The sequence below is a fragment of the Phocoena phocoena genome, chromosome 14 (genome assembly GCF_963924675.1).
Source record: "Phocoena phocoena chromosome 14, mPhoPho1.1, whole genome shotgun sequence".
NCBI lineage: Eukaryota > Metazoa > Chordata > Mammalia > Artiodactyla > Phocoenidae > Phocoena > Phocoena phocoena.
The window spans coordinates 65,161,400-65,179,852 of record NC_089232.1 but is presented as its reverse complement, the minus strand read 5'-3'; the positions used below and the strand labels follow the sequence as shown (position 1 = coordinate 65,179,852).

General features: G+C 47.7%; 1 protein-coding gene across 2 annotated transcripts in view; it reads right to left on the bottom strand.

Moving 5' to 3' along the window:
- XDH (xanthine dehydrogenase) overlaps window positions 1–17,477 on the bottom strand; it is a 59,668-nt gene extending 42,191 nt beyond the window's left edge. For both annotated transcript variants that reach the window (XM_065890611.1, XM_065890612.1), the window contains exons 1-7: window positions 17,382–17,477; window positions 12,234–12,291; window positions 9,290–9,386; window positions 7,872–7,980; window positions 4,570–4,696; window positions 3,555–3,616; window positions 210–278 (exon numbers count right to left, since the gene is read on the bottom strand). In XM_065890611.1, the coding sequence (XP_065746683.1) occupies window positions 210–278; window positions 3,555–3,616; window positions 4,570–4,696; window positions 7,872–7,980; window positions 9,290–9,386; window positions 12,234–12,291; window positions 17,382–17,423 (564 nt within the window). In that variant the 5' untranslated portion in view covers window positions 17,424–17,477. The remainder of the gene's footprint in view (window positions 1–209; window positions 279–3,554; window positions 3,617–4,569; window positions 4,697–7,871; window positions 7,981–9,289; window positions 9,387–12,233; window positions 12,292–17,381) is intronic.
- Window positions 17,478–18,453: the final 976 nt, after the last annotated feature.

The window sequence follows — 18,453 nt, the reverse complement described above, 5'->3', positions numbered from 1 at the left end:
CTGGTGGAGGAGCTGGTATCTCCTGGGAAGAAGGGACAAGGAGGTCTTGACAGAGGATCCAGGGCTAATGTACACATTCACCACCCTCGTGGCTGGGGTGTAACCGTTTCCTCTTCCAGCCACCACTGCCCAGAGTGTGGAGAGAGCCCACTCGCTCCTTTGATCTGAGGCTGGCCCTCAGGCTTCCAGGCTGAAAAGGATCCGCTTACCTTGTGGTCTTTCTTTTGGTCCATGCAGCAGTTCGGGCTGTTCCCATTTGCTCCACAGCATCCACCATCCTAGAGAGATGACCGACATTCACGCAAAGATATTTGCAAAGAGTTTCCACAGAAGCTAAAGAACCTAGATGATTACTATCAAATGAGATCCGGGTACGATACCTATTCCAGCATCAAAAGGAACAGCAGATACCCCACCCCATCCCACTTGCCTCTGCACAGAGGAAAGGCCTCTGCTTTAACTACTTTCACTTCGTTAGCGTAGATTAAATAACTTGAGAATAAACAAACAGGACCTCTCCTCCTGGAAGCAGCAGGGATATTTAATTATGAGAAAACTTCTCCATAAAAGCTAGTCCTATTTTATCAAATCATCTCTTTGTGCCCACATTCCTCTTCAGTACTGCTTCCTGAGGAGGCCTTCGTTCCCCGACCAGGGATCGAACCTGTGTCCCCTGCAGGGGAAGCACAGGGTCTTAACCACTGGACCACTAGGGAAGCCCCTCATGCCTCTACTTCTAAACCATCAAGTTCTATGGGAATGGGCTGGGCGCCTCCCAGGCTGGAGTCTTGGGGGGGCTGCTGCCAAAGACGTTCAGGACCAGCGGTGTGCCCGGCCAGTGTGCCTGATGGCCTTCCCACGCCTTCTCAGGCACTTCTCGCCAGAAAGCTCACTCTTTATTCCTCACTGCAGGCCTGTTCTGGAGGATATGTACAGGTCTGATGACTCATCACCTATGGGGAAAGGACTTGCTCAGGACCTCTTGGGGTGCCAATGGCGGAGCACAGAATAGAGCCCAGATTGCTACCTCCCAAAACCAATGCACTGAAGGTGGGAAAGGGTGTGTTCACCTGACTGATCTAGCCCAAGGAGGCAGGAGTCTCAGCTCAGAGCCCCAGAAGACACTACAGAATCGTGGAGTTGTGCTAAGAGGCAGAAGTGGGGGAACTCCCAGGCACAGACCTAGACACATTTCCAGGGCAGCCATTCCTGGGGGAGCAGGCTGGGAGTAGCCCTTCCTTACGTGAATCATGGAAGACACCATTCATGCCGACATTTCCCAAAGGGTGAGTCACCACCCACCAGTGTCCCCGAGGGAGTTCTCAGAGGGCCAAGGAGGCCGAAGGTGTAGCCTCTGAGAACGAGCAAGCACTGTCAGACTTGCCTCAACCCCCCTGCACGTGCTGCCCTGCGTGCAGACCCCTCTTGCATTCACTGCTTTGCCACTGGATCTCAGAGCGGCTCGGTCTATTTTGTACCGCCACACCACCACCTTGCCCTTCCCCTCTGAATCTGGACAGAACGGAGAGGGCCTCTTCGCATCTCTTTTTGCAGGAGCGATGTGGAAAATTACCAGGCCCTGCGTACAGTAAGACAACAGCCTCCCTCACTGGGTCCTTGTGGGGAAGGATATATTTCGCAAAAGTGGATTATTCAGATAATGAAAGTGTCAGCACTTTCTTACTTAGATCTTTTTCCTTGATAATTCATTGATGTGTTTATGACATAAATTACTATAACGTACAATAATGTGTCACTGCCCTCAAGGCCTACTGCGGTTAGATAAGGCTAGGGTTTTTCCCCAGAGAGATTTCCACTTTTCTCAGTAGGCTAAAACTACTGGGCTTATTTTTATGGTTCCCCCATTTCCTTCCTTGCTGCCAGGTGAACGTTGTCATTTCCTGCTGTGAACAGGCTGCCTCGCTATAGCATGCTCTTCTCACCCTCTTCCGGTGTGTGCTACTGCCATGAAAACTAGATAGATGAGCTTTTTAGAACTGTGTGTAAGGTAACAATTAAAAGGCTCTGAATAAAGGCCTTGGGGGCCTCCAAGGAGTAACATGCATGAGCTTCTGAGAGGCTCACATTCCGTGAGCCAGTCATTTTGCCTGCTTGGAGGACCCAGCTCTACTCTGCTCTACGCTGCCAGGCAGCTGGAGTGAAGGGGATGCAGCTCACCTCCTCCCATGGTGTCACAATAGACTCGGGAACTGTGTAAATGATGATAAAACTCTGACCCACAGAAGGAGTATAATTGTCAGCTACACTCAAAAGCCCTTCTCTCTGGAGAAACTAGGAGAGCTGGTCAGATTGTATTTCTTTGAGGAGCCTCCTATGAAGTAAGTACATGCACAAGATTAACAACCCCTGGTTCTCAGGGAAGCCTAAGCGATACATGAAGATCAAAGATGGGTCATGGAAAAAATGTACCAGCGTCATAATTTATGTTGCCATTTACTGAAAATGTAAGATGTGCCAGGCATCGTCCTAAGAGCTTTACAAGAAGTCTTTTCTACAAGCACTGTAAGGTAGGTGTTATTACAATCCCCATTTTAGAAACAAGGAAATTTGCCCAATATCATGCATCAGTTAAGTGATGGAATGGGATTTGAACCCAGGTCTGCAGATTCTGAATCTAAGCTTTCAATCATTTTCATTTAAATCCGTACCTCCTGGTTCCGCATCGTCAACAGCATTCACCAGGATGTGGCATTTTCCATCCTTAGAGGCTCCACCTCCATCTCCACCCTTTTGGGCTACTGGGACACAATACTCCTTTTTGTACTGTACCAGCTCTAAAAGTCAGTGAAAGGTACAGGAGTCTGTGGCTCTCCCCTTAACCCAGAATCAAACTGACACGAGACAGTTTGATTGGAGTCAGGATCAACTTGACCCAGCTGGGAAATCAGGTAAAATCTGGGGAGATTACGCCAAGAAAGGAGAAGCTAGCCCTCCGTCCTCCTTGCCAGATGACAGGTGTGTGTCTGCATTTATGTAATCGATGCTCATGCACCCCAGCTGTGGTTTCTCACGCAGAGGAATATGAACACTACAGGGGTTCACACACTGTCTGAAGATCTAATTAGCAGTTTCATAAGCCCAGCAGAGTGCCAGCTGCAGAAAGCAGCGGGGACAGCGGGGAAAGGAGGAGGGACTCGAGTGCTGAGTCAGGCTGGGTTGTTATTAAATGCCACGTTCAGCACCTGTGCCATGGGTGAGCGTGCCAGTCACCAAGGAAGGATGCCAAGCCCGAATGCCCTGGAGGAAATTAGCTCTTAGGCAGAATGTCTCTTCCAGTAACCAGTTCTCCAGGCCTTCCCTGGAAGAAAAGTCTCCGTGCTATTGATGAGAACCACCACCTCCCTCCAACCTCCAGAATAAGAACGGCACAGCCCAACGCCCCTGCCAGGGACCTGCGGCAGAAGGACCCGCCAGCTGGACACATGATCATTTTTCTCTGTAACCCAGAGGCCCATGGCGTCCCTCCCAGCTGTGATTCCTGAGTGTTGCTGCTTCAGGAGCAGGGTCATTGCTGTCCCAGGGCCCCAACTCACCTTGGCGAAGGTCCGGAAGCCCTGGAGGATGGGTCTGTAGCCTGTACAACGGCACACGTTTCCTGTGGGCCAAGGAAAAGGCTGCAGTGTCAGCGCAGGCCCCGGAGCAGCTAAGGGGTTTGTGGCTTTGCTCCCAGCTCAGTTAAATGCTCTCTTTACATATTCTATTTTCTTTGCTTGGAATGACCCTCCTCCTGCTTGTATCCCTGACTTCAAAACATCTACCACTTCTTCCAGGAAGCCTTGCTAGAATGCCTAGACTGAATCAGGTGCTCCTCCTAAGTCCTCCCATGGTGCCTAGTCATAGCTTTATCAGTGAGCTTATCAAACTACATTATAAGCTCTCTTCCCCTTCAGAGTACAACCTCCTTGAGAGGAGGGACTGTGTCTTTCATCCCTGTGTCCCCTGTACCCTGTATTGTGCCTGACATATGATAGGACTTCACATAACTGACTGAATAAATGATGCATTAAAATGGATTGAATGAATGGGGAGCCTTCTCTACTCAATTCAGAGGAACAGATACCAGGCCCAACCATCTGGGCCCATTCACAGAAGGCAAAGTGGGAAGCCAGTCCCTGCTCAAGGCTCAGAGTCATGGCCTCCTTCCTCATAGGTGGCCGTTGCCCTGCAGAACCCTGCTCTGAGGAAGCGGCAAGGGAAGACGCCATGTCATTAGCTTCTGTGCGATTTCCCAGACGATCTCCTCCCACTCCGGCCACTCATGGCTACCCCGTCCTAGCAAGGGGTGAGAGCAGAAGACACCTCAGGAAGATGAACACTAAGGCAGGAGACCCCAGAAGGTCTCCAAACCACCCAAGTGTTCTTCCAATTAAGAAAGCACCACTCTTCCAGTCAATCGTAACCAACGTGGTGGGATGGCCTGAGCCTTTCCCTCAAAAGGCGGTGCCTGGAACTCCTACTCCAGGCCTGGCATCCACTCTGGCCCTGCCCTGCCCTCCTCAGAGCCCCACTTGCCACCCCACCTCCCAGGCCCTGCCTCAAGGCCCATACCCTGGAAGGCATCCTCGATCTCCTCAACAGTGGGCTCGGGCTGGTTCCGAAGCAGTGCGTACATGCTCATGACGATGCCGGGGGTGCAGAACCCACACTGGGAGCCGTGGCTTTTGGCGATTCTCTCCTAAAAGGGGCAGATGACGTAGACACCTGTGTTGCAGAACCCCTCCCAGGCTCCCTCGTGACTCAACTGGAGCCAGCCCATGTCGACAGGCAGTGTAGGGCAGCAGACCGCATGAAGTCAAGTCGTAGTGCCGCCACTTCCCAGCTGTGACCTTGGCCAGGTTACCAAGCCTCACTAAGCCTTGTCTATATGTTTAGGACCATCCTAGCACTTAGAGGATTCAGTGAGGTCATTCACGTAAAACTCTTAACATCATCCCTGGCATAGAGGAAGGAGTCCACCCATGGGAGTTATAAATAGGACAGCCCCCTCAAAGAACGACGACTGTTAAAGCCAGAGGGGCTTCTCACCCTTCATTCCCTTCACTAGAGAGAGGAGGAAGCAGGCTCAGAGATTTAAGAGATGTATGCAAGATCACACATGGTGAATGCAAGAGCTGTGTCAGGTTCTTCTAACTACACTACCCCACAATCCAAAATCAACCAAATGAATGCATTTTATTCCAAATCAGAATGCTGCTGTATGCTTATGTGAAGGCAATCCTTGAAGTCCAATGGGTGGGGACTTAAGAATTGGGAAATGTGTGATATAGAATTCACTAAAAGCATTGAATGTCACAGAATTTTCATTCAAACCTGCAAGATTTTTATTACAAGGAGATTCTCCTCATCTACACTATTTTTTAATCTCTGGGAATCTCTCTTGGAACTTACATTAAGTAAAATTGCTAGAATGTTGTATCCCCAGTGCCTAGCATGGATAGTCATTCATTTGACAGATATTTACTGAGAAACTATTATGTACCAGGAGTGGTAAAGGCACTGGGGACAGAGAGTGAAGAAGAGAGATGAGGTTCCTGCTCTCATGAAGCTCATATCCTAGTAGGGAAAATACTGACAAAAACAAAGAAGAAAATTTGAGGTGGAGGTCAGTGCTATGTAGAGAATTAGTACAAGAGGACATGACCCAGAGTGACTAGTGGCTATTTGGAGTGGTTAGAAAAGCCACTCTGAAAAAAATGACCTTCCAGTTGAACTTAAAGACGTAATTTGGAGCAGGGAAGGGTGTATCCCAGGCAGAGGGAACAGCAAGTGCAAAGGCTCTGAGCACAGACAGTGCAAAAGTCTGATGCGCTAGAGCTGCTGAAAGGCCAGGGTGGATGGAATCCTGGGACAAGGGGTGTCAGCTGGGGGAATAGGCAGCAGCCAGTCCATGCAGCTCTTCATAAGCCAGGGTTAGGGATCCGGATTGTTATTCTGGGTGTGATAAGGAGAGGCCTTTAAGGGGAATTTCAGCAGGGCTTGATATGATCGAATTTGTGTTTTTAAAGAATCATTCTAGCTGCTGGGCAGGAAACAGCTGTAGGGGCAAGAGAAGAAACAGGGGAACAGGACACTAAAGTGGCCTAGGCAAGAGGGGATAGTGACTTGAACCAAACATTAATGAGGGAAACAGAGGAAAAAAATGAAGATCTCATTGTAAAGTTTGGAGGTAGAGTAGTTACTACTTCTGGATGGATTGGGTGTGGTGTATCAGAGAAAGAATCATAGGTGACTCCTAGATTTTTATCTTGAGCAATTGGGTGGATGCTTTTGCCACTGACTCAAATGGAGGAAGACCAGGGAAGTAAGAAGTTGGGGGGAAAATAGCTTGAGGTTAGACATCCATCTAGCGATTTAAGTAGGCAGCTGGAAAGAGGAGTCTGGTCTCTGAGGAGAGGTCGAAACTGAAGAAACAAAGATGATGCATTCACATGTAGATGGCATTAAACTCACCTCAGGAGAGTGTGAAGGCGGAGAAGAGAGAGGGCCCAGGCCAGAGCCCAGGGTACTGCAGCAATTAGGCACTAAGCCGAGGAAGAGCTGTACGTGGTGCAAGCATGGAGGTAGGAGGAAAATGAGGGAAGTGTGGTGTGGTAGAAGCCAAGAGAAAAACATAAATGGACAAGAGGAAGTGGAATCTACAGCTTATGTGGAGCCAAAAGAAGTACGTCAGGAAAAAGGATCTATTCCATTGGAAAGAGAGGGTTTTCACCTCACTGTACGGATACGATCCCTGCGTTTAAACGGTTCATTCTTTCTTTCATCTATGTTTCAAAGAAAAGTACAAGCCCTCATTAATCTTCGCACATCTGCTGCAGGCTGGACAAGTTTAGTAATCTGCCCTTTTCCCGCCTAGGAAGCAAAGACATGGCAGTGAAGCAATGCCACCCCACCGCGCTCTGACCCCGCGTGACCGGCCCAAGATGCTCCCTCCAGGGAGTATAATTAGTTTGTATAGTATAATTATAATATATAATAGTATAATTAGTTTGCTAATTATATAGCCGGCGATCCTGACTCCAGACTCACATAAGGGGCACAAGAGTGGCAGGATCTGAATGACACAGTCAAGGGAAGATTAAGAAAAGGGCCTGGCTCAGGCACCTTCCATGATGCAATCTCCTAAGGACCTCCTGCCTCAGTTTCCCTAAACGTAAGCACCGGGGACAGTGGCTTTTCCTTCCCACTGTGCTCTGCTCCCACATGGGCTCCATTCCACCTTGTCTACGAGCATCCTTTCTCTCTCCTCAAACCCCTCAGATTACTGCCCACTCTTCCCCAAAGTGTTCCCAATTTTGCTTCATCCTCAGGTGCCTGGTACCTTCAGGGAGAAAGCACTGGTGAGACACCCATGTGTCTCGGTTCTCTGACTCAGCCCTTGCTAACCTCCATTTTAATGAGCCCATGTCTATATGATCCATGGGTGAAAGGTGAGAGGTGCAATGAAATTACCACTGGAGGGAGCAGGGAGTAGGTGGGCTTTTTTATCAAGGGGCACAGAGCATTTGGAATCTTCAATCTGAGACGGCAAGGGGGCTTCCTAAGCACGCTCGGGCACAAGGTGAGGAAGTCCCCCTGCCCTTCCTCCCTCCAGCTGTGACACAGCTGGACTTACCAGCCGCCAGATCCAGTTGACCTCTTGGTTCCCACGGGGCATGCAATGTCACCATCCACCCAGACACAGGAGGGAGCTCCAGGCTCGGGTGCCTCCACTTTCTGCCTCACAGCCATCCCCTCACCTCCACGAGGATCTGGGGAGGTGGCTGGGCCGGAATGCCACCTTTGCCCGGGAAGTGACACTCAGCCCAACAACCCAGAGCAAGTCTGCAGCCTTGGTCAGAGCCTCTGGTTACCTGCACAGGATGCAGCCTCGTCTTGGTACTTCCGATCCCTTCCACAGTTGTCACGGCAACATGGTGCAAGGAGCAAATGGGGGCCAGGCAGGCATTGGCAGAAAAGTGACTGGAACCCAAATTAAGGTCATTCCATCGACCACTCAGGTCATCAGAGCAGACCTGAGTGCAGGGCCTGGGAGATCTGTGATGCCTGTGTCACTTCTCTTCACTCTATATTATGTTCTTGTCTTTTCTACAGGTGTCCTCACCTCTCTACCCAAGACTCTGCGCCCGAGCCCCTCCAGCGTCCTGTGGAGTCACACATCGGTGCACCCTAGGCCTCTGAGCTGGAGCATGGGAGCCAGGGTCACTTTCAGCTGCCTCTTAGCCTGACACTGGAGGCTGAGTCAAGAGGAAGCTTCTGGCAGTTTCCAGGCCCAAAGTGTGCTCCTCTCTCTGCAGGGCCCGTCCTTAGCCACTTCAATTTCAGAACCTCCTGTCACTTTTGCTTCTCTGCTTTCACTCACCTCCATTTCTCCCATTCCTCTGTGGGGAGAGGGAGGGGAAATCCCCAGGTGGCATGGGACACCAACCCCTGAGAAAGAGCTTCCCCACATCTATCCCTTTATTCACCGCTCATTCACTCATACAGACAACATCAGTTACTGAAGGCCAACCAAGTGCCAGGCACCCTGCCGAGGGCTGAGGAAATAGAGGTGAATAAGATGGAATCTCTGTCCTCTAATAGCTTGCCTTCAACTCAGGAAAACAGAAGCCAGTGTGAAGACGAAATTTAAATATTTTACGGTAAGTGTTTCAGGAGGGCTATGCACAGGGCACCATGGCACCAGCAGAGACAAGGGGCACCTAACCCAGTCTTGGGAGGTCAAGGAAGGCTTCCTAGAGGAGGTGATATTTTGCCCAGTCCTAAAGTGCTAGTAAGAGATAGCCAGGTAGAGAAGTCCTTGAGAAAAGGACATTCAAGACGGGAAACAGCTTCTGCAAAGACCAAGAAATGAATGGGCATGGAGCATTGGTAGTTCACAATTGTTTCTGCATGAACAGAGCGCTGGACCCGTGAAGAGAAAGAAAACTGGAGAGGAAAGATGGGGAAAATTGCAGGACCTCACATGTTGAACAAAAAGACTGGACTTTAATTTGGGGGCAATGGAGGCCTACTGAAGGATTTCATGGGATGTGATATAAGTCTGAATCTTAAAAAGACGACTTTTTTCAGCAGTTCAGAATCTTGTCCATATATATTTATAAGCCAGGAGGATACTTCCTAAGACATCATTCTATAATGTCCCTCTTCATGACCAAAGTCTACTTAGAAACACAGGGGCTTACATGTATATGCGCACACGTACACTCACTCAAAAGCTGACCCCTGCATCACGGTCCGCAAAGGCCATCAGCCAGCAGGCAAAGGATACATGATCTTGTCCTGGAGACGATCATACTTGGAAAGCATCACCGTGCAGGCCCCACAGCCGCCTTCTCCGCAGCCCAGCTTTGTCCCTCTCAGCCCCACTGGATGGTCAAGGGTTAAAGAATATGAACTCAGAGAAAAAAAAGTCTTTGTTGGGCTGCTGGGAAATGCCTGGACTGAGCTTCGAGTGAAGAGCCATTCGTCCACACACAGGCTTAGGCCCCTCAACCCGGGAGGCAGCAGACCCACACGGCCTCCCACTCAGACGGGATCAGGGAATGGGGCCAATTCCATTGTACAGAAAAGGAAAGGCACCAGCACCCATGTGTCAACCCCTGGGACTGGAGTTCCACTGTCTCTAATCCTGGAGATTTTCTTGGGATCAAGGTCTTCGAGTATGTGGGCCAGCCCTCACATCACCCCAGCTGGTCGTGCAAGGAAGCCATTCAAGCCAGCATGGGACTTGCTGAGTTCGGCTTCCCTCATCCCCCCGCCAAACCTTTTGGATTGATGAAGTCCAGGGACCAAAATTAAGGCCGGACCAGGGGCTTCTGAATATCCAACCCATAGGATATGTGAATGGAAATTAAAATGAAGATATTTTTGAGGTCAGAAACCAACACTGGAGCCACCTCTTATATATTGGGGGAAACAAAATCTCTGATACTTTGCGCTTGAAAAGTGCCTAACTAATTAGGGCTATTCTGGAGAAGAGCAGTTATGGTGGCCTCTTTCCCGGGGACACACAGGCTCCATCGCTGCTTTTCCCTCAGGCCCACAGGCCTCCAGGCCATCTATCTTCCTACTGAAGATGGAAGGACCTGAGGCTATTATCCCTGGTCACTTCCCTAATTTCAAGATAAAATTAATAACTAACAATGACAAAGCATCTTCTACTTGGAAAGTAGCTATACCCATGGACCCGTTTGATCTTCATAATAATGTGGTTAGCAGGTAGGGCAGGAATTTGTGAAAGAAAGAAAGAGAGAAAGAGAGAGAGAGGGAGGGAGGGAGGGAGGAAGGAAGACAGAGAGAGAGAAAGAGAGAGAGAGAGAGGGAAAGAGAGAAAGAAAGAAGGAAAGGAAGGAAGGAATGAAGGAACGAAGGAACGAAGGAACGAAGGGAGGAAGACTGAGACCCAAGATGTAATGTGCGCCCTGCAAGATGACAGCCACTTGTGTTACCTTGAGTGTTAGAGAACACGGCCATCTGACTCCTCCCCCACCATGCTGCTGCTTCTTTTAAAGCACAGCTGGGGAGGGATCTCTAGATCGCGAGTTATTCTCTTCACTAGTCTGGACGTATGAGATCAGCGGTTTAGACCACTCTAGGGGCACGTGAGGACGAATGGAAGCAGCCCAAAGTAGTCTAGAGGTCTTCTGCTAGCCTGGGCATCCTTCTGGAAGCCAGGGTAGAAGTCAAGGCTAGTGTCTTCTCTCTTGCCTGGAACTCCCACAGATCAACTCTCAACACAGGCAGCAGCAAGCCACGAGGCCTTCATATTTACATGCCAACTTTCAGGTTTGGAGTTCATTAGAGATTTGGCCTTTAAACCAGCCAACTGCTATGATCAGGAATTTCTGAGGCTGTCAGGTCTTCAAAACTGTACTAGAAATCTAAAATTGATGTCAACAATCTCTAAGAGTGAGCCTCTCTTTCCCGACCACCCAGGTAGATGGGCTGGAAATGGAGTCCCATGCAGTCCCCTGATCCCATTGAGTGACTCCAGGTCTACAAAAAACACCATCAGGTCCATGTGCTGTGAACCTCCAGACCTGCCCCCACCAGGTCAAAAATCCAGGACAAAGTACACTAGAGCCAGCCACTATCTGATAGGAGGTGAAAGAACCAGAGGCAAGGCCATGGATTCCAGGCTGGCTTCTGAGGGTGCTGAAACGATCCTTTGTTGTTCCAAAGTATGTCACTGCAAGGAGCCACCAGACGTCCCTGCCTCTGGGAGCCGCAAGGGTTTACAGACAGAGGTCAGGATGAGTATCATTCTACAACAGACCCCTAGAGAGTTTCCAGTGTGGGTGGGAAGTTCAGAGCATGGCTCCCAGCTTCAGTCCAGGTCTGCCAGCATTTGCCCAGAACACACGAGGGGGAGGTGTGTCCCTTAACGCATCCAGCCTCGCTTCCTCCTCTGTTAAAGGGATCGCTGTGAATCAGTGAGATAGCCTACATAAACCACCTTGAACTCCACTCATATGTAGTCAGTGCCCATTAATGTTAGCTCCTATTCTAGCTTTACTGCTGGTATTGTTCCAGGGCCTCAGAATACTTTCCTACTAGGAAAGAACAAAAGGGATGGGGGATCTTACAGAAGCACTCCCCACTCCGGGAGCAGAGCAGTACCCCAACCCTGCTCAGGAGTCCCGCACCCCATGCTTCCCAGTGCCTGCCATTCCCACAGTGGATGGTGCCTCTACACGATTCCCACCTCAGGCATCCTTTTCCCCCCAAAATACCCCTTCCCCTGACTTTCTCTCCACCTTCGCAGAGCTAGAAACCCTGCCTGGGAAGCCCATTTATGTATTAACAAAGGTCTGAGGCAGGCTCTGCTCCTCCTGGGGTTGGGGGGAGGGGAATGACCATGAAGCTTGCCAGAGCTAAGGAGGGTCTTTTGGAGCGGCTTGTTTTACAGGCCCAGGGTAAAACCTTGGCATTACTAGAACCTTAAATGCAGGAGACTTGAAGAACATCAAGAACCATGTTCTTACTTGGCAGCTGAGAATTTCAGACCCACCAGGCTCAAATGACTTCCCAAGGTCACACAGCTGCCAAGTGGCAGAGTTGCAACTAAGACACAGGGGTCAAGAGCCCTAACCCAGTGCTCTTTCCTCTGCACTTCACGGCCTCCAGACCAGTCACTAGCAAATGGGGTAAGGCCCAGAGAACGAGTCCCCAAGTGCCCCCTCTCCCTCACCCCTGCTCCAAAGTCAGGATACATTTTCTTCTCAGGTAGGCCAAAAGGGTTGTTTCTGGATCTGCATTTTTCTCCACCACCTATAAAAGCAAACACCAAAGAAAACTATATCAGAGGTATACTTAGTCATCGTCTCACCCAAGAATTTGTAGAGTTAATGGAGATGTGGTACATATATCATGAAAACGAAGGTGTTTTTCTTAATTCTATAAGATGAGCATATTAGCTGCAAGCCAAATCGTGTACCTGCGGACATGCTGCAATTGTAAAATTCTGCATTAGGGCTCAGCTCTGGACCCACCACAGAGCACTTAGGTACAGCGCTGGCCGTGCTGGGCTGACCAAGGCAAAGTTCCCTTCAAATTGAACAAGTCATTTCATTTCCAGCTGCTGGAGCACATTTGTGAACGCCAGGGACAGCTGGGAGCGGTGGCATGCAGACCTCTGACTTTGCATCCTGGAGGGTGGACTCTCAGGCGGTGGACGGCCAGTCTGCTGGCCTGTGCTCGTAACAGAGTGTGGTATGCGTTGGGTCATCACAGTCAACGGCACTAACACAGGTGAGAAATGGAGGAGAAATCTCAAACCAAAGGCCCACAAACAGAATGTTCAATAAGGCAGAAAGTTTGTCCATGAGGTGTGGTGCTAGTTTCAGATGCAAATCATCAAAGGAAATCTATGAAAACCTGTTTCACTTCTCCTCATGCATCATCAAGCCTAAAAGGGTCTGGGTGATTGGGATGATTAAGGGGAGAGAATGTGTGATAAGAGTTTCTTTAGAGAGACCTGCACTATGATTCTCACATCTTCCTAAAGTAGGAGGAGGAGGTATCTGCCTCACACCTCCAACTTCATGAGGGGCTTCTATAGCCCTACATGTAAAGCTCACATGCTGCAGGGCATATGGTGGTCTGGCTTAGCTAAAAGATAGAAAAAGTCTTACCAGACTAGCTGAGGAAGAATTGTAGTGTAAGGATTGATGTGCACTTCCAGAGTTTGGAAGAGCAAAGGATGTGAAATTGTTGTGCCATGGACCCAGCACCGGCCATATGTGAGAGAGAGAACTTGCCTGGAGGTGTTTAAATCATTCCTGAAAGACTGACTACAGGAGGTGATGGGACCTCCATCAGAGTCTGTGTGGAGTGGACCTCCCAAAACTGGAGGCTGAGGGAGAACAGCCAGACTGAGAAAACAGCCCCCTACACCATGTCATGAGACTTGCAGTTGAAGGTTCCCAGCAGCGGGAAGCCATCCTACACCAGCACCTAATAAATAAGAACTTTCTCACTACCCTCTCCTCTCTGTCCTGAAATGAAACTGTGTATGGCAACTTATAATTGCCCATAGGATTTTTTTTCACTAAGAGTAATCCAGAAGGTCATGAAACTACCAAAATTTACCCTTGAATAAAGTTGAAAGGAAAGTGGAAGATAAAATTAATTTTCTTTTATGATTATACCCCACAGGTACAGCTTGTTCAAATTTTCCTGGTTATAAATTTCACACAAGGAGTTGTTTCTTTTCTCTTGGAAATTAAATCATAAATGCACAAAATAAAAGTCTTTATTACCTTTCTCATAGATGGCAATAAGGTCCTCTTAGCTTGCCAAGAGGCTCCTGCCTCCCCTTCCTCCTGCCCTGCTGCTCTCCTTTTATCACATCCCATCAGTTCTCTGCTCAGTGCCTTCAGTGACCTCCCACATATTCAAGGTAGCATCCAAGTTCCTTAGGCTGTCTTTCAAGACCCTTTTCAATGTGTCCCCAGTCTTCATTTTCAGCCAGTTCCCCTCCTGCTTCCCTGCCAAGCTGGTCTTCATACTCCAGTGAAAATACAACTTAAACCCTCTAACTCCTGTGCCTTTGGCCATTCCATTCCTCTTTCACCTGCATCTTGACTTATTAGAAGACCCCAAACACTTCCCTATCACCCCAGCCACAAGTGGTCCAACCTTCCTTGAATTCCTCAGAGAATGACCAGACCACTCTCATGGCATGGCTGCGGTGTTTGTCCCAGCAAACCCCAGAGAACCCTCTCTCAAAAGGATGCCCAAAGGAAATGTGTATTCTAAAAGAAAAACACTGTGGGGAAGTGAGCTTAGGAAATGCTGGGTTAAACAGATTGCTCTGGTAAAACTCAAGCACCAAAACAAATAATAGCCATAATGGATTACAAACCATTAACTAGAATTGAAACTCGTAAGTCCAAACCGATCATTAATAAATAAACAAGTAGGAGAGAAAGGAAAGTTCTTCCTGACAGAAGAATACCAACTAGTGGCCATTTTGGGTGGCCATTTTGTAATTCAGCACAATAACTGATCTGGTCAAGAATTATCAATGGATGCTGCAACTAGCAGATGAAAGTTTGATAATCAAGGTATTTACATAGTCCCAAAGTATCTTCTCACAGATTATTCATTAATTATAAAGGGAAAAGAGTACTCTTACAGTGGAGATTGCAAGATTACTGGTGGACACCACCTTAACTGAGTGATCAAAGTTCACATCACAAGTAATGGGGAAAACCGATAACATGTGCTTCCTGATATAATCCACCAAGAGAGACATGTCACTTCTCTGGTATCCTGCCCAAAATGCAGACTCTGAGTCTAATTAGAAGAAAGCACGACAAGCTCAAAATGAGGGACATTTTAAAAAATAATGGCTCGTTCTCTTCAGAAACATCAATGTCACAAAAGAGAAAGGAAAGCTAAGGAGCTGTTCCAGATTAAGGGAAACTAAAGAGATATGACAACTAAGTACAAGGCATGATCCTGGATCCTGGGATTGTGGGGTGGAAGCCATAAATGACTTTACTGGGAAACTTGGAATAACGCTCTGCATAAAGTTTATAGATTAGACTAGTATTATGTTAACACTAGATTTCCTGATTTTTATAATTAGATTGTGGTTATGTAAGAATACACTTATTCTTAGTTTAAGGGATAGAGAAGTATGATATCTGAAATTTATTTTTTATACTTATTTATTTATTCATTTATTCACTAGGTTGCATTGGGTCTTAGTTGTGGCACACGGGCTCCAGAGCATGCAGGCTCAGTAGTTGCGGCAAGTGGGCTCTCTAGTTGTGCTGCACGGACTCTAGAGTGTACGGACTTAGTTGCCCTGCGGCATGTGGGATCTTAGTTCCTTGACCAGGGATTGAACCTGCATCCCCTGCATTGGAAGGAGGATTCTTAAACACTGGATCACCAGGGAAGTCCCTGATATCTGAAATTTATCCTCAATGGTTCAGAAAGAAAATTTTATACTTTATGTATTTATTCCAATTAATTACATGCATAAATTATATATAATTACGTATTCATATATCTATATATCTATTTATATGCACAGATCTATACACATATATGTATACTTAAAGAAAGGATGTTAAAGCAAATGTGGCAAAATGTTAGGTGTTGAATTTGGGCAAGTCTATTTAATATTTCTTTGCATTCTTCTTGCAACTTCCTTGTAAATTTAAAATACCTTTAAAGTACAAAGTCTGAAAAATAAGTTTCTTTAGTAGAGGGTTTCTCTGGGTTTTAATATTCATCCATTCATTCTGTCCACATTCATTGGGCACCTACTATGTGCCAACACTATACAAAGTGGTCTAGGAATATCTAAGAAGAGTATCTGGTGGGGATACTTTTCTTTGAAATACATTTTGGAATATGGTACCTTACCTAATCACAATCCACTTTGCCAACTAGTTCATAAACTCCTGAATGGTAAGTGCCTGGTCTTAGAGATGCCACTGTGTAAGTAATGGATGGAGAAAGCCAATTCAACGACTGTTTCTTAAATCTCTACAATGCAATTGCTGAATGTGACAAAGTCGTTGGAATTCTTGGCTGCAAGTCTAACAGCCACCAACAAGGATGATTTGCCCTGCCTCTTAGTTTGCTACCAGAGACCAATTCTGAAAAGAAGTCGGCACAGAGAGACAGCTCTGCACCTGGAAGAGCACAGCTGACCCCAGTTCCCAGGGCCACCCAGTGATACCACTCAAACTGAATCCAACAGTCCTGGGAGCACTGACATTGTGGCGGCTCATGGAATTCCCCTGCTACTCATCCAAATATATCCTGACAATTTAAGCACTAGATGCATTTTAGTTCTTGAAAATTGCCTCCCACGTCACCCAGTTTCTCAACTCAAAATTGCCAATGCTGCAAAACAAACAAAATTGCTCTGACGATGGGGTATAACCATCACTCCTACGGCGCACGCGGCCATTCACAATGCGCAGCCAAGGCTACCCTTTTACTGTCGCCTTCCTTTCCAACGAGGGAGCTGAAGCAGATGCAAGCACCTCAACACCCGTGTAGGGAGAGCAAGTGGACAGTGGAGACAACGTGATGTGCTTGCCTCCTGCACCTGCATTAAGATCCGCAAAGATTCTCACCCTTCCGGTGCTGCAAGGACTGGTACCCTTATCATAAGACCGCCCTCTGCCCTACCATCCCCACCTTCCCTAGGTCCCTGTGCGGCAATGAAGTTAATCCAAGTGAGCAATTTTTATCAAAGTAAGAGGTTTGCAATATTTATATGTATAACTAAGTGTGGGGTGGGGGGGGGAGAAAAGCGTGCCCTTTAAGAAATAAAAATTGTGACTTGCCACAAGATGTCAGTATATGTCCTCACACAACTTAGCTGTTACATTTACACAGATGAAATATCAGAATCAAAGCTGTGTACATCTTATACCCTGAGATTAGCAAGAAAACACATTCCTGCTCCTTTTCTCAGTAAAGAAAGCAACAAAAGCCTTAGGATACATTTGATTAAACACAGAAATGGAGGTGACCTCCAATCTCACCTAGAACCCTGCCCACCTTTCTCAGCTTCCTGCCAGTGTCTCTATTACCGCGAAGAGGTGGCAAGGAGCACGGGTGAACTCACAGGCGCCTTTCTTCTCGCTTCCCTCCCCATCACTGCTTTACCCTGTGAGTATCTTGACTGTGTTCTAACCCTGAGAAGGTCTTCTTTCCCCAGTGTTACCCCAAATGCAGCAACAACTTTGAAGGAAGAGAGAGAAAGAGAGAAGGCGAACAAATAAGGGAGAACACAAAAGAGAGAGAACAAGAACAGGTCTTTTCCGGAGGACACACATCCCTCCCGGGGACCAGGGAAACCAGAGAAAGGGTCAGCTTCTGCTTACCTTTTTGCCATTCACAAAGAAAACCAACTCATCTGCTGTCATTGTCACAGGTTGGGGGTCCCTGAACTCCAGGTACCTTATGCCCAAGAGGCACTGCCAGTTATTACTGCTCTGCAACTTGAAAAATACGCCTCCCAAAAAAATGAAATGAAGTCAGCCGATGGGAGGGACCAAGCTCAGAGCTTCGGGGCATGGAGAGTTCTTGGCAAAAGACACCCGTTTACATAATCAAGGAAAATGCAATCACACACAGCAAATCACACCCCCAACACCTGTGTCGAAGAGCACAGAGGAAGACACAGGCAGATATCAGCAAGGAGGATGCCTTGGTGCCAGATGACTGTGGGTCTTAGGAACCACCCTCACAGAACCTGCTTCATCCTCCCACTTGCTGAAGACGGAGAAGGCGGAAGGGCCATGGTCACAGTGACAGTCACGGCAATAGAGGTGATTCACACCCTCCGCGTCTACACTTGTCATTTTACCATTTAGGTTTACAGCAACCCAGACTCAGCACTTACATGCAGGACTCATTCTCCCAGAGCTTGGAGGGGTCTGGAGTCATAAGAGGCAGGGTCCAGTTCTTCAGACGCAAAATCTTGCATTTGACCTCAGCAGGTCTCTTATCACTTTCAGAACGCACTTATTTTCATCCTGTAAATGGGCAAATGAATGACATCAAGAGCAAAAGGCTGAGTGACAAATGATGTATTTTTGGAAGTGCTTTGTAAATAAGCAAACAACCAAAATTTTTATTACTATTGCAAATGTATTCTCAACAGCACAGCAAAAATAATCCTGATAACAAACCACTTTTGAGGTTTTCCTTTTGTTTCTCTCAGGGAAATACCCTTGATTAAATTGTTGGAATAACTCATAAAAATATTTCAAAATACTGTACCAAATAAAATGTGCGTATCTCATAGGCATAGGCCAAATTAATACAGAGCTGAAAACCTTCCCCCATCCAGTCTCCATTAACTCCTGGTATAAACACACATGCATATCACCCACCCAGGCAGCACCAATGGGCTCTAAAGTCCAGCGGCCAACTGCCCCTCCCAACTCTCTC